The following is a 25,642-nucleotide window of genomic DNA, read 5'->3' on the forward strand; positions in this document are numbered from 1 at the left end:
AACTCACATGATCGTTACGTGAAACTGCTGTTCCAATCTACTTCCTCACCTGGGAAAAGAGGAGCCAGGACATGGCAAGTTGAGGTCCCAGGAAGAGAACTGAGTTCTCAAAGGGCAAAACTAGCATCCTCATCCCAGGGTGAGCCTAAAAGCCTGGGGCCTCCCTCATCCCTTTTCACGTCTTTATACAAAGGCACCACCCACATGCAAATCCTCACTTAGGCACCCACAGGCAACCACCACACATTTCCTTAAATTCAGGGTCCAGCTCACATGGGAAATGCTCTCTGAGAGTCATGGACATCCTGTGCAAGAACATGAAGCACCTGTGGTTCTTCCTCCTCCTGGTGGCAGCTCCCAGATGTGAGTGTCTCGGGGATGCAGATATGACGATATGGGAGGCTGTCTCTGATCCCAGGGCTCACTGTGGGTCTCTCTGTTCACAGGGGTCCTGTCCCAGGTGCAGCTGCAGGAGTCGGGCCCAGGACTGGTGAAGCCTTCGGAGACCCTGTCCCTCACCTGCGCTGTCTCTGGTGGCTCCATCAGCAGTTACAACTACTGGAGCTGGATCCGCCAGCCCCCAGGGAAGGGGCTGGAGTGGATTGGGCATATCTATGGTAATAGTGCGAGCACCAACTACAACCCCTCCCTCAAGAGTCGAGTCACCATTTCAAAAGACACGTCCAAGAACCAGTTCTCCCTGAAGCTGAGCTCTGTGACCGCCGCGGACACGGCCGTGTATTACTGTACGAGATACACAGTGAGGGGAGGTGAGTGTGAGCCCAGACACAAACCTCCCTGCAGGGAGGCGGAGGGGGCGGGCGCAGGTGCCGCTCAGGACCAGCAGGGGGCGCGCGGGGACCACAGAGCAGGAGGCCGGGTCAGGAGCAGGTGCAGGGAGGGCGGGGCTTCCCCATCTGCTCAGTGCTCTCCCTCCTCGCCAACACCTCAGCTGTCCTCAGGGCTCCTCTTTCTTTATTATCTGTGGTTCTACTTCCTCACATCCTCGCTGCAGGCAAGAAAGGAGGGAGAAATTTCCCTGTTTACCATTGAGCTTTTAACAGTCACTGGCGCCTTTTTTTCAACAAATTCCCGCAAGGCCCATTTTACCTTCTTGACAAGCAAAATATTCTAAGGCTTCTCACTATCCCTTGATTGGTGTCATCGACTGAGTCGTGTCCTGCTCGTAAATTCATATGCTGAAACCCCAATCCCAGTGGCTCTGTATTTGGAGAGAGAGATTTTAAAAGGGCAAATAAGTTAACCGTGGCCATAAATGTGGGACCCTAATCCAGTAGGACTCTTGTCCTTATGAGAAGTGGATGACATCAGAGACCTCTCTCTCCACATGCACACAGAGGAGAGGCCATGTGAGGACGCACTGCATGAGAAGGTGGCCCTTTGCAAGCCTGGATAAGGCCTCTCAAAAATATAACCCTTTCTGCACCTAGGTCTTGGACTTCAACACTCCAGAGTAATAAGAAAATTAATATTTGTTATTTGAAACAACCTAGTCTGTGGTATCTTCTGATAGAGAGCCAAGCAGATTCACAGATACAATTGTGTTAGCTCCATCTCCTGGAGGGAGAAGCACCCCACCAAGGCTGGACACATCTCTCAAATTATTTTTATAAAGAAAAATAGATCCAAGAAGAAAACCCCACCACATTTCTGCTGAGTCATTTACTTAGCAGGTGTCTCTGATATCAGCCCTGGGGCCTGTGTTCCAGGTCGTTTCTCTCACTTTCCACTATGGGAATCCATGTAGATAATGAGAACCAGCCAGATGGAGTCCTGATTCCTGCCCACCTTCTGCTTCCCCCAAAGTATCCCACAGAAAACTACTCCGGCATCATCCCTGTGTCTTCTACTCTCTAAAATCCCACTAAAGCTGACCCTAAACCCGGAGCTATTGGGGGCTGGACTCTTTTTCTCTTCTTTGTAGTCTTCCATGAGGTCCAGGTGCAGAGTAGAGCCTCAATAAAAGTTGAACATCAGTTCCCCTAACCCACATCATTCCCTTACATCCTTGTCATGCATCTGTCCTCTGTGGGCACCCAGGACAGGCCACACAGGAATTGCCTGAAGCTGACCTCAGCTGATCTGCTGAGACCACGGGTCATGCACACGTATGATTCCAGGTCATGCAGGCTCTACTGCAGGACAGACCTGTGTCCTGTGGGGCACAGACACCTCTTGACCCCGGCCTTCTCTAATAACTCACACACCTGATGTTTGTGTATGTCCAGATGGCCCCGTCAGCACAGCACACTAGGGTGGTCAACCGCACAGGTGGCTCCATCAGGCGGTGGACAGAAAATGGAATGGACAGGCTGGTCACTCCCATCATCAGTGATTCCCCAATGAATTTTAAATAAATGAAACAAAATTAACAACAAAGGGCATGGATATGTGCCTGTATCTGGGAGGTACACAGGGCCCCAGAACTGTACTGGGAGTGGGTGTGAGAGGCCCTTTTGGGTGGAAAATCCTCCAGCGTGAGTGAAAGCTGAAGGAATGATCAGTGTGCAGGTGGAGGCTGATGGGGCAGCTGGCAGCTTACATTTCCTGAAGCTGTTCCTGGGTGTGTGATGGTTGGATAGCTCATGTATGTGAAGATGAGGGCTGGACTCATGTAGGAACAAGGAAATTATTCCATGGGAATGGCAGAAAAGAAAATGGAGATGGATGCCCCTGGAGACAGCTCATTAGATTTGGTGGAGGAAAAATAGAAATTTATTCCAATGACCCCAGCATGTTCAGCTAAATATGAGTTGCTTCAGTAGACAGAATTATGAAGGGAAGGGTGATGGAATTTACAGAAGGAAATAACATAGGATAAATGAAAATAAATCTACACAAATCTATCAAAAGACAGATGCCAGAGTGGAGCACATGCAGCGACTTCATTACTCGGGGGACCTACCAGAGACACATGGCATTCCTCTAAGGCAGGTCTAGTGGTGATGAACTTGTCCACTTTTTGCTTTTTTGGGAAACTTCTCAAACATCCTGCATTACTGAAGAAAAGCTTTAACCAGTGTAACACATTTATTTGGAAGTTTTTTGGCTTTGTTTTTATTTTCAGCAACTTGAATAGAATCGTGCACATCATGATATTTTGGTGAACAACAGGCCACATACAAGACAAAGGTCTCATTAGATTATAATACTGTATTTCACTGCATTTTTTCCATGCTTAGATATGTTCATCTGTATAAACATCTACTATGGTGATTCAACTGCCCACAGTATTCACTACACTTACATGACGTACAGATGTGTTATCTAGGAGCACTATGCTTTCCCACACAGCCTGGGCGTAGCAGGGTATTTCATGTAGGTTTGTGTAAGCACGCTCTATGATCCTTGCACACTGACAAAAGTGCCTAAGGACACATTGCTCAGATGTATCCTTACTGTTTTTTATTTTTATTTTTTTTGAGTTTCACTCCGTCACCCAGGCTGGAGTGCAGTGGCGCAATCTTGGCTCACTGCAACCTCCGCTGCCCAAGCTCAAGCGATTCTCCTGCCTCAGCCTTCCGAGTAGTTGGGATTACAAGCATGCACCACCATGCCCAGCTAACTTTTCTTTTCTATTTTTAGTAGAGAAGAGGTTTCACCATGTTGCCCAGGCTGGTCTTTAACTCCTGACCTAGGTGATCCACCCAATTTGGCCTCCCAAAGTGCTGGGAGTACAGGTGTGAGCCACTGCACGTGGCCAATGTATCCCTACTGGTAAGCCACAAATCACTGTATCTCATCTCTCTCCCTTTTTTGTCTCTGTTAATATTCTCATGTTGTTTGTGCATTCTTCTCCTAGCTCAATGAACATATTTATAAGGTTTACATTGAATTTTCTAGTAGGTAATCAATATGTCTCCTTTAAATTTGTGTCAGTTCCTAGTGCTTTTTTGTTAAATAATTTGGACCACTTTTTTCTGTTTCTTGATTATTATTATTATTATTATACTTTAAGTTCTAGGGTACATGTGCACAATGTGCAGGTTTGTTACATATGTATACATGTGCCATGTTGGTGTGCTGCACCCATTAACTCGTCATTTACATTAGTTATATCTCCTAATGCTATCCCTCCCCACTCCTCCCTCCCCACAATAGGCCCCGGTGTGTGATGTTCCTCTTCCTGTGTCCAAGTGATCTCATTGTTCAATTCCCACCTATGAGTGAGAACATGCGGTGTTTGGTTTTCTGTTCTTGTGATAGTTTGCTGAGAATGATGGTTTCCAGCTGCATCCATGTCCCTACAAAGGACACAAACTCATCCCTTTTTATGGCTGCATAGTACTCCATGGTGTATATGTGCCACATTTTCTTAATCCAGTCTGCCACTGATGGACATTTGGGTTGATTCCAAGTCTTTGCTATTGTGAATAGTGCTGCAATAAACATAAATGTGCATGTGTCTTTATAGCAGCATGATTTATAATCCTTTGGGTATATCCCAGTAATGGGATGGCTGGGTCAAATGGTATTTCTAGTTCTAGATCCTTGAGGAGTTGCCACACTGTCTTCCACAATAGTTGAACTAGTTTACAGTCCCACCAACAGTGTAAAAGTGTTCCTGTTTCTCCACATCCTCTCCAGTACCTGTTGTTTCCTGATTTTTTAATGATTGCCATTCTAACTGGTGTGAGATGGTATCTCATTGTGGTTTTGATTTGCATTTCTCTGAAGGCGGTGATGATGAGCATTTTTTTCATGTGTCTGTTGGCTGTATGAATGTCTTCTTTCGAGAAGTGTCTGTTCATATCCTTTGCCCACTTTTCAATGGAGTTGTTTGTTTTTTTTTCTTGTAAATTTGTTTGGGATCTTTGTAGGTTCTGGATATTAGTCCTTTGTCAGATGAGTAGATTGCAAAAATTTTCTCCCATTCTGTAGGTTGCCTGTTCACTCTGATGGTAGCTTCTTTTGCTGTGCAGAAGCTCTTTAGTTTAATTAGATCCCATTTGTCAATTTTGGCTTTTGTTGCTGTTGCTTTTGGTGTTTTAGACATGAAGTCCTTGCTCATGCCTATGTCCTGAATGGTATTACCTAGGTTTTCTTCTAGGGTTTTTATGGTTTTAGGTCTAACATTTAAGTCTCTAATCCATCTTGAATTAATTTTCGTATAAGGAGTAAGGAAAGGATCGAGTTTCAGCTTTGTACTTATGGCTAGCCAATTTTCCCAGCACCATTTATTAAATAGGGAATCCTTTCCCCATTTCTTGTTTTTCTCAGGTTTGTCAAAGATCAGATGGCTGTAGATGTGTGGTATTATTTCTGAGGGCTCTGTTCTGCTCCATTGGTCTACATCTCAGTTTTGGTACCAGTACCATGCTGTTTTGGTTACTGTAGCCTTGTAGTATAGTTTGAAGTCAGGTAGCGTGATGCCTCCAGCTTTGTTCTTTTGACTTAGGATTGTCTTGGCAATGCGGGCTCTTTTTTGGTTCCATATGAACTTTAAAGCAGTTTTTTCCAATTCTGTGAAGAAACTCATTGGTAGCTTGATGGGGATGGCATTGAATCTATAAATTACCTTGGGCGGTATGGCCATTTTCACGATATTGATTCTTCCTATCCATGAGCATGGTATGTTCTTCCATTTGTTTGTGTCCTCTTTTATTTCACTGAGCAGTGGTTTGTAGTTCTCCTTAAAGAGGTCCTTTACATCCCTTGTAAGTTGGATTCCTAGGTATTTTATTCTCTTTGAAGCAATTGTCAATGGAAGTTCATTCCTGATTTGGCTCTCTGTTTGACTGTTACTGGTGTATAAGAATGCTTGTGATTTTTGCACATTAATTTTGTATCCTGAGACTTTGCTGAAGTTGCTTATCAGCTTAAGGAGATTTTGGGCTGAGACAATGGGGTTTTCTAAATATACAATCGTGTCAACTGCAAACAGGGACAGTTTGACTTCTTCTTTTCCTAATTGAATACGCTTTATTTCTTTCTCTTGCCTGATTGCCCTAGCCAGAACTTCCAACACTATGTTGAATAGGAGTGGTGAGAAAGGGCATCCCTGTCTTCTGCCAGTTTTCAAAGGGAATTTTTTCAGTTTTTGCCCATTCAGTATGATATTGGCTGTGGGTTTGTCATAAATAGCTCTTATTATTTTGAGATACGTTCCATCAATACCGAATTTATTGAGCGTTTTTAGCATGAAGGGCTGTTGAATTTTGTCAAAGGCCTTTTCTGCATCTATTGAGATAATCATGTGGTTTTTGTCTTTGGTTCTGTTCATATGCTGGATTACATTTATTGATTTGCGTATGTTGAACCAGCCTTGCATCCCAGGGATGAAGCCCACTTGATCATGGTGGATAAGCTTTTTGATGTGCTGCTGGATCCGGTTTGCCAGTATTTTATTGAGGATTTTTGCATCAATGTTCATCAGGGATATTGATCTAAAATTCTTTTTGTTGTGTCTCTGCCAGGCTTTGGTATCAGGATGATGTTGGCCTCATAAAATGAGTTAGGGAGGATTCCCTCTTTTTCTATTGATTGGAATAGTTTCAGAAGGAATGGTACCAGCTCCTCCTTGTACCTCTTGTAGAATTCAGCTGTGAATCCATCTGGTCCTGGACTTTTTTTGGTTGGTAGGCTATTAATTCTTGCCTCAATTTCAGAGCCTGCTATTGGTCTATTCAGGGATTCAGCTTCTTCCTGGTTTAGTCTTGGGAGGGTGTAAGTGTCCAGGAAATTATCCATTTCTTCTAGATTTTCTAGTTGATTTGTGTAGAGGTGTTTATAGTATTCTCTGATGGTAATTTGTATTTCTGTGGGATCGGTGGTGATATCCCCTTTATCATTTTTTATTGCGTCTATTTGATTCTTCTCTCTTTTCTTCTTTATTAGTCTTGCTAGCGGTCTATCAATTTTGTTGATCTTTTCAAAAAACCAACTCCTGGATTCATTGATTTTTTGGAGGGTTTTTTGTATCTCTATCTCCTTCAGTTCTGCTCTGATCTTAGTTATTTCTTGCCTTCTGCTAGCTTTTGAATGTGTTTGCTCTTGCCTCTCTAGTTCTTTTAATTGTGATGTTAGAGTATCAATTTTAGATCTTTCCAGCTTTCTCTTGTGGGCATTTAGTGCTATAAATTTCCCTCTACACACTGCTTTAAATGTGTCCTTATCTTTGTTCTCATTGGTTTCAAAGAACATCTTTATTACTGCCTTTATTTCGTTATGAACCCAGTAGTCATTCAGGAGCAGGTTATTCAGTTTCCACGTAGTTGAGCGGTTTTGATTGAGTTTCTTAGTCCTGAGTTCTAGTTTGATTGCACTGTGGTCTGATAGACAGTTTGTTATAATTTCTGTTCTTGTACATTTGCTGAGGAGTGCTTTACTTCCAAATATGTGGTCAATTTTGGAATAAGTGTGATGTGGTGCTGAGAAGAATGTATATTCTGTCGATTTGGAGTGGAGAGTTCTGTAGATGTCTACTAGGTCTGCTTGCTGTAGAGATGAGTTCAATTCCTGGATATCCTTGTTAACTTTCTGTCTCGTTGACCTGTCTAATGTTGACAGTGGAGTGTTGAAGTCTCCCATTATTATTGTATGGGAGTCTAAGTCCCTTTGTGAGTCTCTAAGGACTTGCTTTATGAATCTGGGTGCTCCTGTATTGGGTGCATATATATTTAGGATAGTTAGCTCTTCCTGTTGAATTGATCCCTTTACCATTATGTAATGGCCTTCTTTGTCTCTTTTGATCTTTGATGGTTTAAAGTCTGTTTTATCAGAGACTATTATTGCAACCCCTGCTTTTTTTTGTTCTCCATTTGCTTGGTAGATCTTCCTCCATCCCTTTATTTTGAACCTATGTATGTCTCTGCATGTGAGATGGGTCTCCTGAATACAGCAGACTGATGGGTCTTGACTCTTTATCCAGTTTGCCAGTCTGTGTCTTTTAATTGGACCATTTAGTCCATTTACATTTAAGGTTAATATTGTTATGTGTGAACTTGATCCTGCCATTATGATATTAACTGGTTATTTTGCTCGTTAGTTGATGCAGTTTCTTCCTAGCCTCGATGGACTTTACATTTTGGCATGTTTTTGCAATGGCTGGTACCGGTTGTTCCTTTCCATATTTAGTGCTTCCTTCAGGGTCTCTTGTAAGGCAGGCCTGGTGGCGACAAAATCTCTAAGCATTTGCTTATCTGTAAAGGATTTTAATTCTCCTTCACTTCTGAAACTTAGTTTGGCTGGATATGAAATTCTGGGTTTAAAATTCTTTTCTTTAAGAATGTTGAATATTGGCCCCCACTCTCTTCTGGCTTGTAGAGTTTCTGCCGAGAGATCTGCTGTTAGTCTGATGGGCTTCCCTTTGTGGGTAACCCGACCTTTCTCTCTGGCTGCACTTAAGATTTTTTCCTTCATTTCAACTTTGGTGAATCTGGCAATTATGTGTCTTGGAGTTGCTCTTCTCGAGGAGTATCTTTGTGGCGTTCTCTGCATTTCCTGAATTTGAATGTTGGCCTGCCCTATTAGGTTGGGGAAGTTCTCCTGGATGATATCCTGAAAAGTGTTTTCTAACTTGGTTCCATTTTCCCCCTCACTTTCAGGCACCCCAATCAGACATAGATTTGGTCTTTTTACACAATCCCATACTTCTTGCAGGCTTTGTTCATTTCTTTTTCTTCTTTTTTCTTTAGGTTTCTCTTCTCGCTTCATTTCATTCATTTGATCCTCAATCGCTGATACTCTTTCTTCCAGTTGATCGAGTCGGTTACTGAAGCTTGTGCATTTGTCACTTATTTCTCATGTCATGGTTTTCATCTCTGTCATTTCATTTATGGCCTTCTCTGCATTAATTATTCTAGTTATCAATTCTTCCACTCTTTTTTCAAGATTTTTAGTTTCTTTGTGCTTGGTACGTAATTCCTCCTTTAGCTCTGAGAAGTTTGATGGACTGAAGTCTTCTTCTCTCATCTCGTCAAAGTCATTCTCCGTCTAGCTTTGATCTGCTGCTGGCAATGAGCTGCGTTCCTTTGGAGGGGGAGATGAGCTCTTATTTCTTGAATTTCCAGCTTTTCTGCCCTGCTTTTTCCCCATTTTTGTGGTTTTATCTGCCTCTGGTCTTTGATGATGGTGACGTACTGATGGGGTTTTGGTGTGGGTGTCCTTCCTGTTTGTTAGCCTCAGCTGTAGGTCTGTTGGAGATTGCTTGAGGTCCACTCCAGACCCTGTTTGCCTGGGTGTCAGCAGCAGAGGCTTCAGAAAATAGAATATTGCTGAACAGCGAGTGTACCTGTCTGATTCTTGCTTTGGAAGCTTCCTCTCAGGGGTGTACTCCACTGTGTGAGGTGTGGGGTGTCGGACTGCCCCTAGTAGGGGATGTCTCCCAGTTAGGCTACTCAGGGGTCAGGAACCCACTTGAGCAGGCAGTCTGTCCGTTCTCAGATCTCAACCTCCATGTTGGGAGATACACTGCTCTCTTCAAAGCTATCAGACAGAGTCGTTTGCATCTGCAGAGGTTTCTGCTGCGTTTGTTGTTGTTGTTGTTGTTGTTGTTGTTGTTTAGCTGTGTCCTGTCCCCAGAGGTGGAGTCTACAGAGACAGGCAGGCCTCCTTGAGCTGCTGTGAGCTCCACCCAGTTCGAGCTTCCCAGCAGCTTTGTTTACCTACTTAAGCCTCAGCAGTGGTGGGCGCCCCTCCCCCAGCCTTGCTGCTGTCTTGCCGTTAGATCGCCGCAGACTGCTGTGTTAGCAGTGAGGGAGGCTCCGTGGGCGTGGGACCCTCCCGGCCAGGTGTGGGATATAATCTCCTGGTGTGCCCGTTTGCTAAGACCCTTGGTAAAGCACAGTATTGGGGTGGGAGTTACCCTATTTTCCAGGTGTTTTGTGTCTCAGTTCCCCTGGCTAGGAAAAGGGATTCCCTTCCCCCTGGCACTTCCCAGGTGAGGTGATGCCTCACCCTGCTTCAGCTCTCACTGGTCGGGCTGCAGCAGCTGACCAGCACCGATTGTCTGGCACTCCCTAGTGAGATGTACCCAGTACCTCAGTTGAAAATGCAGAAATCACCTGTCTTCTGTGTCGCTTGCACTGGGAGCTGGAGACTGGAGCTGTTCCTATTTGGCCATCTTGCTCCACCCCCCCGATTGTAAGTTTCTTGTGTCCTCCCCAGCCATGCAGAACTGTGAGTCAAACCTTTTTCTTTTATAAATTATCCAGCCTCAGGTATGTCCTTATAGCAGCGTGAAACTTGACTAATACAAGCAACTTAATTATATACACAAACTCCTTTTATACCTGCCTATTGTGAAAGGAAAATTAATCTTGAGCTCCCAAAATCACTAAGCTAAAGAGAAGAGTCAAGCTAGTGTTACAGTAGATAGAAATAAATTATTTAGGTAGATAGTTAGGAATAAAGAGTCTCTGGAAAAAACTATTCTTCTAACGAAAATCAGCTCAGAAATTACTTCCTTTCTAATCACACACAGTTCAAAGAAATCACTTCTAACAAAGAGCAGCCTGAAAGATGGGCTGTGAAACACAGATAAGCAACTCTGCCACAGAGAAGGTATTTCCGGGTGTAATCACCAAACTTCACAAACATAGGATGGGTCCCAGTGAAAACAGTGGGCCTTAAGGACCACATTCTTTTCCTTTTCTGGGGGGCACACCAAGATAAGAAAGCTGGAACCTTGCATTGGGTTTGGGATGTCTGTAACTGCCAGGAGGTACTTGGGACCAGACAACGAAACCCCTCCTCCCCTTTTTAACACGTTCATGGTGAAAGGAGACAAGGAGCATGGAGGAGACCAAGATAAGTGCCCACCTGCAAAACAAAAGCATGAAGTGGGGCTGCCAGAGATTTCGTCCTATGCAGATGGCACACCTGGTATTGTTTTTGCACCCTACGTTGATAAGATACCCTCTCTCCACTAGCACATTTAATAAATCCTTACATTTTACTGTAGCATGGCAACCCATTTGGGACCCCTCTGTGTGACAGAGAACTTTTTTTTTCTTTTACTTATTAAACTTCTGCTCTAACCTCACCCTTTGTGTATCTACGTCTTTGATTTTCGTGGCCACAAGATGAAGAACCTTGAGTGATGTTCCAGACAATGAGGCTGCTGTACTGGAAAGTCCTTTGGGCAAACCTGCCTCCCGTTCTATTCAAAGTCATTCCTCTGAGGCTCACCTGAGACAAATACATATCTGATTGCTTCCTCTTCACTATCATTTATGTAAAAATGAAGATTCACTGAGTCAAACTAAATTGTGTATTCAGTGGAAGGCTAATAAATGACTCAAAATAATTCAACCTATTGTCTCTTATCTACTTCTAACCTGCAAGCCCCCATTTTGATTTGTCCTGCCTTACAGGAAAAAACCAATGTACATTATGCATATATTGATTTGTGTCTCATGTCTCTCTAAAATGTACAAAACAAGCTGTACTTCAATCACCTTGGGCACGTGTCTCAGGACTTCCTGAGGCTGGTCTTGGGCAGGTTCTAAACTTTGGCAAAATAACTGTATTAGTCTGTTGTGCTGCTGCTAATAAAAGCATAACTAAGACTGGGTAATTTATAAAGAAAAGAGATTTAATTGACTCACCATTCCACATGGCTGGGGACATTTCACAATCATGTCAGAAAAGCAAGGGACATCTTACATGGTGGCAGACAAGAGAGAGCTTGTGCGGGGGAACTCCCCTTTATAAAACCAGGATATCTAATGAGACTTATTCAATATCATGAGAACAGCATGGGAAAGACCTGCCCCTGTGATTTAATTACCTCTCATTTGGTCCTTCCAATGACACACAGAAATTGTGGGACTACAATTCAAGATGAGATTTGGATGGGGACACAGACAAACCATATTAATAAACTTCCTAAATTGACTGAGACCTGTCTCAGACATTTGTGGTTTACCCTACTCATGTACAGCCTTCAGAGTTACAAGGCCTGTATCAGTTTCCAGGATTGTTTCCCTTTATTATTGTTTGTTATTTCCTCCTTGGTTTTCTGTGTTCTACTTTTCTTTTTCTCCCACTATTTTCTTATTAATGGGATGTGAAACTTCCCAACATTTGCAAGGTAGGTAACAATGAGCTATACTAACAACATGGGACCTGTTTATCTAGGAATAATCCGTCCTACCCATGAAAGATAAAACAGGAGACCAGAAACTCATCTGGTTGTAAAATGCTTCCTCTGAAAGATTTTGAAAAGGAAAATGTGGGGAAAATATGAAAGGAAAGTAAAACTTGTGATCTCAATTCATTGTGACACGAGGGGGAAAAAAACCTAAAGGATGATCCATGCAAGAAACTGATTTTCCTTTCATTCCTAAGACAATAGCCACGGACAAAAAGTTAAATATCTTCACAGACATCTGTGCAGATATCTCTTTGTTCATGTTATTTTATGTAAAATGCTGACATGATTGTCTAGTTCTCTATGCACCTCTTTCTCATTACAACATGTAAATTTTCATACCATCCCTCTTTCCCCTCTAGCCAACTTTTCCCTTTTATGTATTGAAAGCCCTAAAAATTGTCTTTGGGGAATGGCACAGACCACACAGTTTCTGTGATTACTTTTATCTTAATTCCAGGCATGCCCTAACTTTGGCAAAATTAATTTTAATTTGATTGAGATCTGTCTCAGAAACCTTTGGTTTACACTAGGAAAGATCCCAAATTAGGAGCCAATTACTGTAAAAATCAGCCATACCAATGTGTGTGTGTGTGTTTGTGTGTGTGTGTGTACGTGTATGTTTTAATTTTTGTGGGCTTTGAGCCATGTAGTTCTCTCTGTGGAGATACTATTTGGTGTGACATTTGAATAGAGAATTCTAAAAGAAATAAGAGGATCCTCCGAATTCTATCAGTTTCTGGACTCACCATGGATCTTGACTGTGTCACTGCTTCTGATAGTCCCAGGGAAGAGACTCTTGGGTGGTTTTGTAAAATCCGTGTTGGGCTCTCCCTACAGTTTACAGGGTATAGTGATGCCAAATGTCTGCTTCAAGAGACAATTTCAAAAGTACTAGATGCTGCTGAAAGAGCATTGTGAACAGGGGACAGCCCCTTCATTCTGGGAGAGTGACATTGGGAGACTATGCTCTGTGAGCCCAAACAGCATCGTCCCCAGCAGGGTGAGGGCAGAGCTGCAGGGCAGGCCCAGAGCCCACTCAATGCAGATTTCAGTCCTGGAGCTGCTGCAGAGGACTCTGAGGAAAAAATTTTTCCAGCACCTGAATTACACTTATTTCAAAACAAAAATGCAATTAAAAAAGTTAAAGTAAGTAATCAATGTCCAGGCACAGTGGCTTACACCTATAATCCAAGAAATTTGAGAGGCTGCGGTGGGAAGATTTCGTGAACTCAGGAGTGTGAGATCAGCCTGTGAAACATAGTGAGGCTTCATCTTTATTTTTAAAAATAAAAATAAAATAAAACATAAATAACTTAGCAAAAACTACCAATGTGTCTTTCCATATCCTATCATACCTGGAGCATTTACCTAACCCAATGAGTCAATGAGAACCAAATTTGAAAGGAGAAAATTTTAGAGTTTTCAGATATCTTAATAGTTGGAAGATGTAGAACAAAAATATTTTTATCAGTTCAATGTGTGCAAGCATTGAGAGACACACTCATGCCAGGAGTTCAACCTGCAGAAGGCAAAACCCAAAAAGGTTGAGGTTGTTAATGTGCCATTTGAAGATCATTTTGAGGACCATGTCCTGTGAGAGTTTGTTTCTCTATTAGAGGAGTTCTTCGCTCACGAAGTTCTGGACATGCCAGGGGACAAATATCAGTAAACAAACATTAGAACTTGAACCTCAGCTTCCCACTGTTGATTTCTCCATGCATTATCTCTCTGTTATTTCTCATGCTAGATCAGGTCTTTAGCTATGAAATATTCCAATTAACATGTAAACAACTTGAAGTCTACTGAGTTAAACATGTATATTTTCTCCTGTTTTTCCCAGTTGTTCCCTCCCACAGCTCCAACATCCACTGTTAACATCACCTTCTAGATCTGCTGCCATGCCCTGCAGATTAAGAATCTGATCCCATGACAGCTGGAGGTGTATCTCTATGGAACTTTGGTGAGAATCTCGGTTTTTATCTTATTTCCTCTAGGGCTCCACCAGTGCCTCTGGAATAATGGTTTCAGTGGCTGGCCCCTGCAGGGTAGGTAATTCCTCAGTTCTGTAATGCTGATGAGGGAGGTGGGTCTGAATGCATTTCAGAAGTATGGGCTCTCCCTCTCTCTTAGACACTTTGGGAAAGGAAGATTTTTCTGACTGTCCCCATTCTAGGGCAAAGGGATTCAACAGGATAGGAATGCTGATCAAACAAAACCTTCCGCTGAATTAAATTTAAAGGAGTTTAATTGAGCAATGGATGATTCATGAATCAGGCAGCCCCAGAATGACAGCAGATTCAAAGAGACTTTAGTTCAGCCATGTGGTGGAAGAAGATTTATAGGTTTAAAAAATGATGTACAGAAATTAGAAGTGAGGTATAGAAATAGCTGGATTGGCTACAAGTTGGAATTTGCCTTATTTAAACACAGTTTGCACACTCGAGAGTGTATGAGTGGTTGAGCTGTGGCTGCTGGAATTGGCCAAGACTCAGCTATTGTTACAGGTACATGCTCCTACGTCAGGTTTTCAATGTTGTCTCCCTATTCAGGCAGGTTACAGTTTGTCCACAAAGACTCAAACATAGAAGTACAGAGTCCTTCTCAGGCCATATTTAATTCACTTTATCAATGCCCTTCAGTATGTTGTTCTTGAGAATTTCACACGACAACATGTTAACCACACTGGAATTTAAGCAATCCAATACATGTTTGTAGCTTTATCTTGTAATAGGTTGTATTTCATATGGCAGCTTCTGTCTCAGTTTAGCTAACACTATGGCTTTGTTTCTACAAGAACTGGCTTCTCCCAAGATTTCCATGTTTGTGAAAGGAAAATAAATTTCTGAAACTCCCAAATCACTAAGCCAAAGGGAATAGTCAAGCTGGAAACTGTTTGGGGCAAACCCACCCCCCATTCTTTCCGTAAAATGATAGTTACTACGATTTTTAAAACTATACCTCCTTCAAAATTTGACCACAAGGAAGATCCTTTTGTATCAAGGACGGAGTTGTCTCCCTGCTCATGTAAGTCAAATGTGTACCTGATTGCTCCTTTTGCTCTATTGTTTTGCGAAGCCAGACTAAGGCCTATGTGACTATTCCTACAAATTGTGCGTTCAGTTAAAGGCTAATCAGAAATCCAAAAGAATGCAAGCATTTGTCTCATACTTACCTATGATCTGGAAGCACTCATTGCACTTCAAGTTGTCCTGCCTTTCTAAACCAAACCAATGTACATCTTACATATATTAATTAATGTCCCATGTCTCCCTAAATTGTGTAAAACCAAGCTGTGCCCCACAACCTTGGGCATATATTGTCAGGACTCCCTGAGACAGTGTCACTGGCATGTCCTTAATCTTGGAAAAATGAACTTCCTAAATCTATTGAGATTAGTCTCACTCTTTGGTTTACAGGCCTGTTTTCTTTCTCATAACTTCAATTTCTGAAATACTAAAGAAAACTTGCCAAACTGTACATTCCCTTGTTTAACCTATTATTGTTGTAAAAAGAAATATATTTATATAATTTATATATAATTTTTCATGTATGTACATTACCAAGCTGAGTAGCAAGCAGACTTATTAGTAAGACAGAGAAATTTTAAAATGCAAGTATCAATTAGCAACTTAATAGTAAAACAAATTATGCTACATTTGTTTTCTGAAATGCTACCCATCATTTATAAGAAATAAACACATATAACATAAAAAGTTTAATTCTCAGTATTTCTACTGAGAAAAAATAAACCAAATAGATAAGGGTATATACTATATTATTTTAGTCTTACAAATTCTAGAAAATAAAAAGTAGTCTAAAGAAATACGAAAACATCAGTAGTTTTATAAAGGAATGGTAGATGAAGGGAAGAAAAAAATATATATAAAAGAGCAAGAGGAATGCTGAGGGGAGCTGACTTGTCACCTTCTTGAAAATAGACCTTTTTTTTAACATTTACTATTGTACAGGTTAAATATGTGAATTTTATTATCTGTCAATTAAAACTTATAAAATTTATTACAAGTAAACAACTGAAATTTTAGACAAAAAAAGGAATGACAGGAAGGAATAAATAAATATGTTAAATATCAGGGATACCTAAACATTTATCTGCCTGAACCTTGTCTCCATATATTTAGGTAAATTCAGCAAAATCACATAGGTTCTCGTGACAGGAAGCAGATTCTGCAAACCACACTAGGCACATTTAGCTCTGTCCTAGAGTTGGTTCAGAGAGCAATTGAGGCCAGTTGTGAGGAGCATAGGCCCAGATACTAGGACTCACTCATGCCAGATGTAAGCCCTTAGACACATACATAGCCCCTCCATGTGTGGGTTCACTTTTACATCTGTACATGAAGAAACCACTGACTCCTAAATAACATAATTTATCCACATAGGTAAACATAATTAAAAATGTGATAGTTGTTAAATGTTTATCACAGAACAATTTCACAAGACAGCACATTTTCCCAAACACAATCATTGTCATCAAAATCCCCCAGGACTCTCTCATCCGCCCTGGGCCCTGCCCTCTTCTCAGGCATCCCACCCCAGAGCTTGCTATATAGTAGGAGACATGCAAATAGGTCCCTCCCTCTGCTGATGAAAAGCAGCCCGGCCCTGACCCTGCAGCTCTGGGAGAGGAGCCACAGCCTGGGATTCCCAGGTGTTGCCATTCAGTGATCAGCACTGAAAACACAGGACTCATCATGGAGTTTGGGCTGAGCTGGGTTTTCCTTGTTGCTATTTTAAAAGGTGATTCATGGAGAAGTAGAGATACTGAGTGTGAGGGGACATGAGTGAAAGTGGTTATGTGTGGTGGTTTCTGACCTTGGTGTTTCTGTGTTTGCAGGTGTCCAGTGTGAGGTGCAGCTGGTGGAGTCTGGGGGAGGCTTGGTACAGCCTGCGGGGTCCCTGAGACTCTCCTGTGTAGGCTCTGGATTCACCTTCAGTAGCTATGGCATGCACTGGGCCCGCCAGGCTCCGGGGAAGGGGCTGGAGTGGGTCTCAGCTATTAATAGTGGTGGGGGTAGCACATGGTACGCAGACTCCGTGAAGGGCAGATTCACCATCTCCAGAGAGAATGCCAGGAACACACTGTATCTTCAAATGGACAGCCTGAGAGCTGAGGACACGGCTGTCTATTACTGTGCGAAAGACACAGTGAGGAGAAGTCAGTGTGAGCCCAGACACAAACCTCCCTGCAGGAACGCTGAGGGGAAATCAGTTGCAGGGGGTGCTCAGGACCCACTGATCAGAGTCAACCCCAGAGGCAGGTGCAGATGGAGGCTGATTTCCTGTCAGGATGTGGGACTTCATCTTTTTACAGTTCCTCTAGTGAACCTCTCTAAGTTTGGAGTTCTGTTCTTACAAAATATCATCTCTACATATTTTTAAATGATTATTTTAATATGAGAATCTCTTCTCATATGCACAAAATGCAGATTGATGCTTACAGAAATGAAAAGTCCTCAACCATGGTCACCAGAATCAGAGTCCTGAGGAAGCTCAGGGCTTCCTGGTGAGTCTTCTCCAATCAGACTCAGGACAGGAACTTCAGAAAGATTCCCTGATGAGAACAGTCTTTAGGATTCTGATTACAACCAAGAGAGAGGCTGGGCCAGGGTCAGTGTCATGTAGAACCTCACAGGTTTTATGTCTGATCCTTCTTCTGACACTAAAGTGTATAAATCAGAATCAGCACTGATCTAGTGTTGGTTTTGCCTGCAATTCATGTTTGTTTGTTTGTTTGTTTTTTTCCGCTTTTTAGTTGTTGTTCTTCCTTTTTCATTGGCTTTTCCTGCTCCCTGAAAAGTAAAATGTGGTTTCTGTGGTCTAAATTCCAGGGCTCAAGCTCTTTTCCTGGAGCTCAGGTGGGTCTCCGGCTGTGGCTCCTGCAGCTATGTGGGAGAGACTGATGAGACTGTCTTCACTCCCATTGCTCAGGATCCTACACTGTGTTCTGTGTAGACTCACCTGGGAATGCATATGGTTAGTGGGAACTGCAGGGGATAAGCTTGCTTGGTCAACATGAGATGTGGATGCGGAATTGATCCTGTGCTGTGCAAACTGCCATGGAGTCACCTTCTTCAGCAGCCGTGGTATAAAGTGGGTGTCAAAGTTGTCAGAATAAAAAAGGAGCCACTAGTGTTAAAACCCTGATGAATGAAGCTGGAGCAGGCCATGAGGGAGGGTTCTCACACTCATCCCTTATAACAAGAACTATCGTAAATAGACTGTAAAACCACAACCTTGCACAAAGGCCACTGCGACCATGGAACAGTTACTTCTCCAAGTGCATCTGCCCAGCATCTGCCTGTTCAACCTACACTGATGTCACCCTTGTTGTTCATCCTTCCAGCCTAGAATAATTGTTTCAAAACTGCTTATCTACCCCTTCTCATTTTTCTTTCAAACCCTTGTCTTCCTTTACCTACCTGAATGTAACCATGCATATTCCCATTGTGATGGCCATCCTCAAACATTATTTTATTTTAGACTCTTTCTGTTTTTTTTTTTTTTTTTTTTTTTTTTTGAGGCGGAGTCTCGCTCTGTCGCCCGGGCTGGAGTGCTGTGGCTGGATCTCAGCTCACTGCAAGCTCCGCCTCCCGGGTTCACGCCATTCTCCTGCCTCAGCCTCCCGAGTAGCTGGGAGTACAGGCGCCTGCCACCTCGCCCGGCTAGTTTTTTTTTTTTTTTTTTTTTTTTTGTATTTTTTAGTAGAGACGGGGTTTCACCCATGTTCGCCAGGATGGTCTCGATCTCCTGACCTCGTGATCCGCCCGTCTCGGCCTCCCAAAGTGCTGGGATTACAGGCTTGAGCCACCGCGCCCGGCCTGACTCTTTCTGTTTTTCAGGTTTGACAAGCTACAGATGGACATGCCACCTTTCTGTGAGATGTAGAAGATGACAATTTAGGGGGATGGCTAGGGATGTACAATGTCCATGAGATAAGTCATCAGTAAGTGCAGGCTGGAAGTCTCAGAGCAGAAGTGTGGATCACCATGGAATTTCACCTACTCCAGTTCTGCTCTGATGGAATCAGGCACACCCAGGTTATCAAAGACAATTTACCTAACCTAGAGGCAACTGATGACACTTTTAATAAAATTTATAAAGGATATTTACAACACCCCCTAGATTAGTGTTGGATTGAATAATTACAAAGTATAGCCTCGCCCGTTTTACCATAAAACATGTAATTGCCCATGGAGAACAACGTTTAACATGAGATCTATGTTGTTAAAAACTTTTAAGGGGTAAAACTGAGCATTTTACAATTAGGCTTTTATAATTTTGCTAATGAGTTTTATAATTTACATGTATATTTTGGATATCCTCACTTTTTCAGATGCGTGGCTTGCAACTATATTCTTCCATTCTATAAGTTGGAATTTTTTCCTTGCTTTGCAGGATCTTTCTATTTTGATGCTGTCCCACTTGTTCAATTCTGCTTTTGTTGTCTGTGCTTTTAGTATAAAATCTAGAAAAATCATTCCTAATTTTTTGCAGGAGAGAAAATTTTACAATTGCAGGCCATACATTTAACAGTTTAACCCATTTAGAGCTCATTTTCATATTAATCCTAACCTAAAATTCTTCATTCTTTGCATGTGTAAATCCACTTTTTCTAACATCCTCTTTGGAAGAGACTATGATTTAGCCATTGTATATTGTTGTTTTTCACATTGAAAATTAGTTTGCCATCAATATATCAACTTATTTCTGAGCTCTCTATATGTATCTATACCAATAGCATCCTGTTTTTGTTGCTTAATTTTTGTAATTAGCTTTGAAATTTAGAAGTAAGATAACTCCAAGTTTATTCTTGCCTTATTACAGATATTGGGACAAAATATTTTAATCTTTCACCATTAAGTAATTGATGGCTTTTCATAAGACTTTTATTATTTACATGTTATTTTCTTGTGTTACTACTTTGTTTGAAGTTTTAATCATGAAACTTTGCATTTTAAAAATGTAATTTCCTGTGTCTGGTGAAAAGTTAATGGGATTTTTTAATTTTATGCTCTTAATTTGGCATACCACATTTATCGATTCGAGGACATTGAATTATCGCTGCATCTCAAAAGTAAATTTGAGTTGAATGGTGTATGATTCTTTTAAAGTCTTGTGGAATATAGGTGGTAATTACTGGGCCGTAGGTTTATTTATGTATATTAGAAATATTGGTCTGTAGTTTATTTTTCTGCTTTTGCCCTTGTCTGTTAGTGGTAATATGGTAATTGTAGCCTTATAGAAAGCATTTGAAAGGTGGGTGCCACACCAATTTTTGAGAAAGTCAGAGAATGGTTGGTATTACTTTTTCAAATGTTGAGACTTATTTTTTCATCTAACATATAACCTATCATGGAGAATATTTAGTCTGTGCTTGGGAAGTATGCATATTATGCTGCGGTTGGTTGAAATTATCTGTAAATTTCTATTAGGTTACTTTGATTAATAGCGTTGTTCAAGTCCACTGTCTTCTTAAGATTTTTTTTTTCTGGATGTTCTATACATTATTGAAAGTAAGGTGTTGAAGGCTCCTATTTTCTTATTGTTTCCTATTTATCTCTTTATAACTCTTAAAGTTTGCTTAATGCAGTTATATTTCTATTTGTATAATACATATATGTAAAAATAATAATAATTGCTTAGTAATTTTAATGGTGCAGTCACATAATAAAAAATTATATTGTCCCAAATGCTGCCATTGCCTCTAAACTCCTCCAGGTGTCTCACATCTGCTCTGGGCCCTGCTCTCCCCTCAGGCGTCCATCCCCATATCTTGCTATAGAGGAGGAGACCAGCAAAGAGGGCCTTCTCTCTTCTGATGAAAACCAGCCCAGCCCATGTTCTGTAGCTCAGAAAGAAGAGCGCCAGTTTGATTCCCAGGTGCTTCCACTTGGTGATCAGGAGTGAATACAAGTGACTCACGGTGGGGTTTGGGCTAAGCTGGGCTTTCCTTGTTGCTGTTTTTAAAGGTGATGTTTGAAGACCTAGAGATGCTGAGTATGACTGGATGTGAATGAAACAAAGTGGATATGCGTGGCAGCTTCTAACCACAGTATCTCTTTGTTTGCAGGTGTCCAGTATGAGTTGCTGCTGGTGGAGTCTGGGGGAGATTTGGTACAGCCTGTGGGGGCCCTGAGACTCTCCTGTGCAGCCTCTGGATCCACCTTCAGTAGTTACTGGATCAGCTGAATAGACCAGGCTCCAGGGAAGGGGCTGCAGTGAGTAATAGGTGTGAAGTGCAATGGAAGAAAGACTTACTAAGCAGACTCTGGGAAGGGCAGATTCACCGTCTCCAGAGACAATGCCAACAACTCGCTGTATCTGCAGATGAATAGTCTGAGAGTCGGACTTGGCCCTGTATTATTGTGTGAAAGGTACCAAGTGATGGGACATCAGTGTGAGCCCAGACACAAAATTTCCTGCAGGGAGAAAAGAAGGCTGGGCTGCAGAGGGCATTCAGCACCCAAATAAGACAGGGGCAGTTCCAGGCTCAGGTGAAGATGAAAGTTAAGGTCTGCTTTTTTGGGGAGGGTCTGTGGATTTCTCCAGCTCTAACAGTTCTCCTGGAATCCTCTGTTTATTTGTGGTTCTGCTCCTACTACTGAAGTTTCTGGGTTAGAAAAGTTTGCTATTATAGGAGGAAATATTCTCACATATCACAAAGGCAGTTTTAACTAATGAAGGCAGAAAAATGCACAGGAGGCCAGGTGAGGCTGTAGACACTGTCAGCCCCCGATGCCAATCTCACAACTAGTGATGGAGAAGGGTGGGAAGCTGATGGAGCTTCCTAACTACCCAGCGTTCCATGCGAGGTCCGTCAGGGCCATTGGTTCCTCCCTGAGCACAGCTGACCACCGGGAGTCCCCCATGTGCCCAGCAGCAGCCACACCTCAGTATCTTCACTGTCCACAGTCACTATCCTGGAGGAGTTTCCAGGATGGATGTCTTTGGCACAAACCAGGTGCTGAATGTCAGAGAGCAGTAGCTGGGTGCCTGCCTGGTCTGTGGAACTCGCTGATGTTGAGGAGATGGGTGGGTTCATTCTCTGGGTCAGCACTGAGATATTAAGTAGGAAAATTCTGTTTTTTCACACACTAAACCTTGCCTTCTGCAGATAAAGGATAGATTGTTCTCACTCTGAACCTGAAGTAGGAACTGTTCCTGTACAACTCAAGGCCCTCAGAGACACCTCTGTGCAGCTTTACTGAGTCAGCTGTTTCTCTGTGTGGGGTGACCTCCCCTGCCAGTGATTGCTGCTCAGGTCTAATTGTGGATTCAGAATTAGGACACCTTTAGGTTATCACGGGTCAGCCTTGTTCTGAAAATCACCATTATCATAGATAGAGGTAATAATCCAATGCCCATTCTCCTAACAGCAGTTTCTCTTTTTCATTTGGTTGAAAGTTTGCAGGGGAATGTGACCACATATTTGTCTGATTCTAACCTCAGAATCTACTATTTGCTCTAGGATACCCACAAATTGGGCAAAGGGAGCTCATTATTCTCATCAAAATGCGTATTTCTGTGAATTTCAACATGTTGTTTAGAATCCATGCATGCCAACAATGTTTCTCAGTGCACTGTTGGCCTGGTGAAGACCTCACAGAGAGCCACTCCCTCACCTGTGCTGTCTCTGAATTCTCCATCACAACCAGTGATTCCTGCTGCAGCTGGATCCACCAGTCCCCAGGGAAGGGACTGGAGTGGATCAGGTGGACAGGTCGTGAGGGAGCACGAATTCCAACCCACTCCTCAGGAATCCAGTTACTATCTCCAGTTCCATGTCCAAAAAACAGGTTTCTTTTACAGTGAAGCCAACTGAGCAAGAAGTACACAACCATGGATTTTAAGACAAAAGACAAAGTGAGGGAAAGTCATTGTGAGTCAGACACAAAGCTCCCTGCAGGGGAGCTCAGGAACATCAGGGGATGCTCAGATCACCAAGGGGCACTCAGGACGCCAGGGGGCGCTCAGAACACATCAAGCCAGGTGCAATAGGCGGGAAAAGGTGCTGGAGACGGGGTTTTGCATCACCATCGCATTTCACCACTGGACGCCCGCCACTGTGTTTATCCTAATGTGTATGATTGCTTGTCTTATCACAAAATGATCTTTCTAAAAATGTAAAACCACATGTAGGTGCATCAAGTTGTCCTTTCCATCTTATGCAGACCTTTTACATTAAAACTAAGTTCCTGTTTTTACTTGAGCACCTCATAAATGTTGGTCAATTATGTAGGATCTCTGTTCTTTTCTGTCTCCTTTTCTCTCTGCTTCTCTCTCACACACAAACTGACATACACAGAGTTCTTTAATTTCAGTGACCTGATGTACTGAAGACATCAGGTTTAAAGTGCAGCTTTTCTAGTTTAGCTGCTGTTCATGTTGAAACAATAAGAACATGTTTCTAAACTGTGTACTTCTCTAAGCTGAGTAGCTGAGTAGCAGCTTTCTTGATAATACTCAGATACTGAAAGCAATGCAAATACTGATCAGCAGCTTAATCAGTAAATAAACTGTGGTAAATTCATTCATTGGAACAATACCCACTGTTGCAGTCACATACTGTTGGATATACTCAACAGCGTGGGTAAATTCGCATGTACTTATGATGAGTAAAATAAGCCAAACAAAAGTACACATATGATCCCACTTTTATAAATTCTATAAAATGTAAACTAATCTAAATTTACATAAAGAAGATCAGTTGTTGACTATAAACGTGATGTGAGAAGGGAAGGTGTAAAAAACAAGAATTACAGAAAAATGAAGAAATTTTGAAGGTAATTGATCCTTTCTGTGTTAATAAAGGTAATGTTTATGTCATTATTTGTCAAAATGGACACGTTATGGTAAGATTATTATTTGCTAACTTCACCTCATTAAAATATTAAAAATTCAAACGTATAATTTGGTAGAAAATGAGTTAGACAGACATGGATAAAATATATGAGAAATTAAAAAAAGAAAATCACAGAACAATGGCATGGTGATTTCACTCATCAAACTGAAAAATTTTTTAATTTCTCAACAGAATTAAAGGTTTAATTAATTATATAAATATATATGATATAGATAAGTATTATATATTATGTGTAATATATAATTATGCATTATATATTACGTTTATATATAACATGAAAAATTAGGCCCTTCTGAATATACACATGAATGAACCCTGGCTCTCCTTTTATTTTTAGGGAAACACTAGTATACAGCACAATAATTTCATTATTTCATTACATGATAGGGATTAATCAAATTATACCAGGCATGTCCATCTCTGTCCTGGAATTGGTTCGGGAATTAAGTATGTCCTGTTGACAGGAGCTGGGACACAAAGCTCACAGCATTAGTTGTCCTTGATGCCATGCAAAGGCCAAGAAATCTCAGCTAAAATGTAGTGTGGATGTCACATCTGTTGGTGCCTCACACTTCCCCCATGTGAATATGAAAAGGTTAATTATCTCTTGAGGTATCTGCCAAGAGTAGTGCAGTTCTCTCATGAATGTCTAAAATGACTTGATAGGGCAAAAAACAAAGACTAGTTCAGTGGATTTAACGTTCTTTTGTGGTTTGACAGTGCAGGCAGATTTAGGTTTCTCATTCATACAAAGGGGTTTGTGGGGTTTGAAACTCCAAATAGCATCGAATGAGTAATTTCTCGTGATTTTTAACTAGATTCACATTTTTTGGTTGAAGAAATAGGAGATGACTGAGGAATGAGCCTTCAGTTATCAGCAGTCAGGCATCAGAAAAATAGTCCGATGACTCATTGTATGTAGCAACTATAAAAAGAGTGAATAAAAAAGAGATCAATGTCCAATACGGGTGGGCAAGAAGCATTCTACAAATAATGAGAAGACTGTTTATAAGCATAAGCAAACAATAATAAAAAAGGAGAAAAGACAAGAAGGACGTGAAAGTGGTGGTGGAATCGGACGGGGTCCTGTTTCAAAGTCTTGTGTGGAGACCTTTTACTGTCTAAGATCATCAGCCTATTCTGGATGTCTGAGGTAAGCTGCCTGCCCCAAAACATCAGAAGCACCAGAGGATCTCTGAGCATGCTCAATTCAGTATCTTCTATTGGAGTAATCTTATGACTGTGTGAAATTCTTAACTGATTTTTTTTTCGGTGACAAGGTCTTGCTTTGTCACAAAGGTTGGAGTGAAGTGACACAATCATAGCTCGCTGTAATCATGAAATTCTGGCTCACACAATTCTACTGTCTCAGTCTTCCGAGTATCCAGGACTAGAGAGGTGCACCACCATACCCAGCTGATTTTTAAAAGTTTATTGTCACAGAAATGGACTGTCCCAAAGTTTCCCTGGCTGGTCTTGAACTCGTGGTCTCATGTGCTTCTCTTTGATTTGCTTCTTGAAGTGATGAAATTATAGGCATGAGTCACCACATCTGTTCTGAATTGATTCTTTAGCTGTGTAATATTAACCCAATAATTAATTCCCCGGATTTTTTTTTTTTTTTTCAGTGTTTTGGTTAA

At 41.7% G+C, this 25,642-nt stretch overlaps 1 protein-coding gene and 1 gene segment (V, D, J or C); both read left to right on the top strand.

Moving 5' to 3' along the window:
• The first annotated feature begins 260 nt into the window (after positions 1–260).
• LOC104677074 lies at positions 261–1,135 on the top strand. Its single transcript, XM_010382014.2, has 2 exons — positions 261–363; positions 447–1,135. The coding sequence occupies exons 1-2, from the start codon at positions 297–299 to the stop codon at positions 1,133–1,135; spliced, it is 756 nt and encodes a 251-aa protein (XP_010380316.2). The 5' UTR covers positions 261–296.
• Positions 1,136–16,758: 15,623 nt separating this feature from the next.
• On the top strand, positions 16,759–21,328 carry LOC104664695. The segment is given in 3 exon segments: positions 16,759–16,876; positions 16,974–17,393; positions 21,210–21,328. Coding segments are annotated over 3 exon segments (585 nt in total).
• Positions 21,329–25,642: the final 4,314 nt, after the last annotated feature.

The sequence above is a fragment of the Rhinopithecus roxellana genome, unplaced genomic scaffold (genome assembly GCF_007565055.1).
Source record: "Rhinopithecus roxellana isolate Shanxi Qingling unplaced genomic scaffold, ASM756505v1 contig5391, whole genome shotgun sequence".
NCBI classification, from domain to species: domain Eukaryota; kingdom Metazoa; phylum Chordata; class Mammalia; order Primates; family Cercopithecidae; genus Rhinopithecus; species Rhinopithecus roxellana.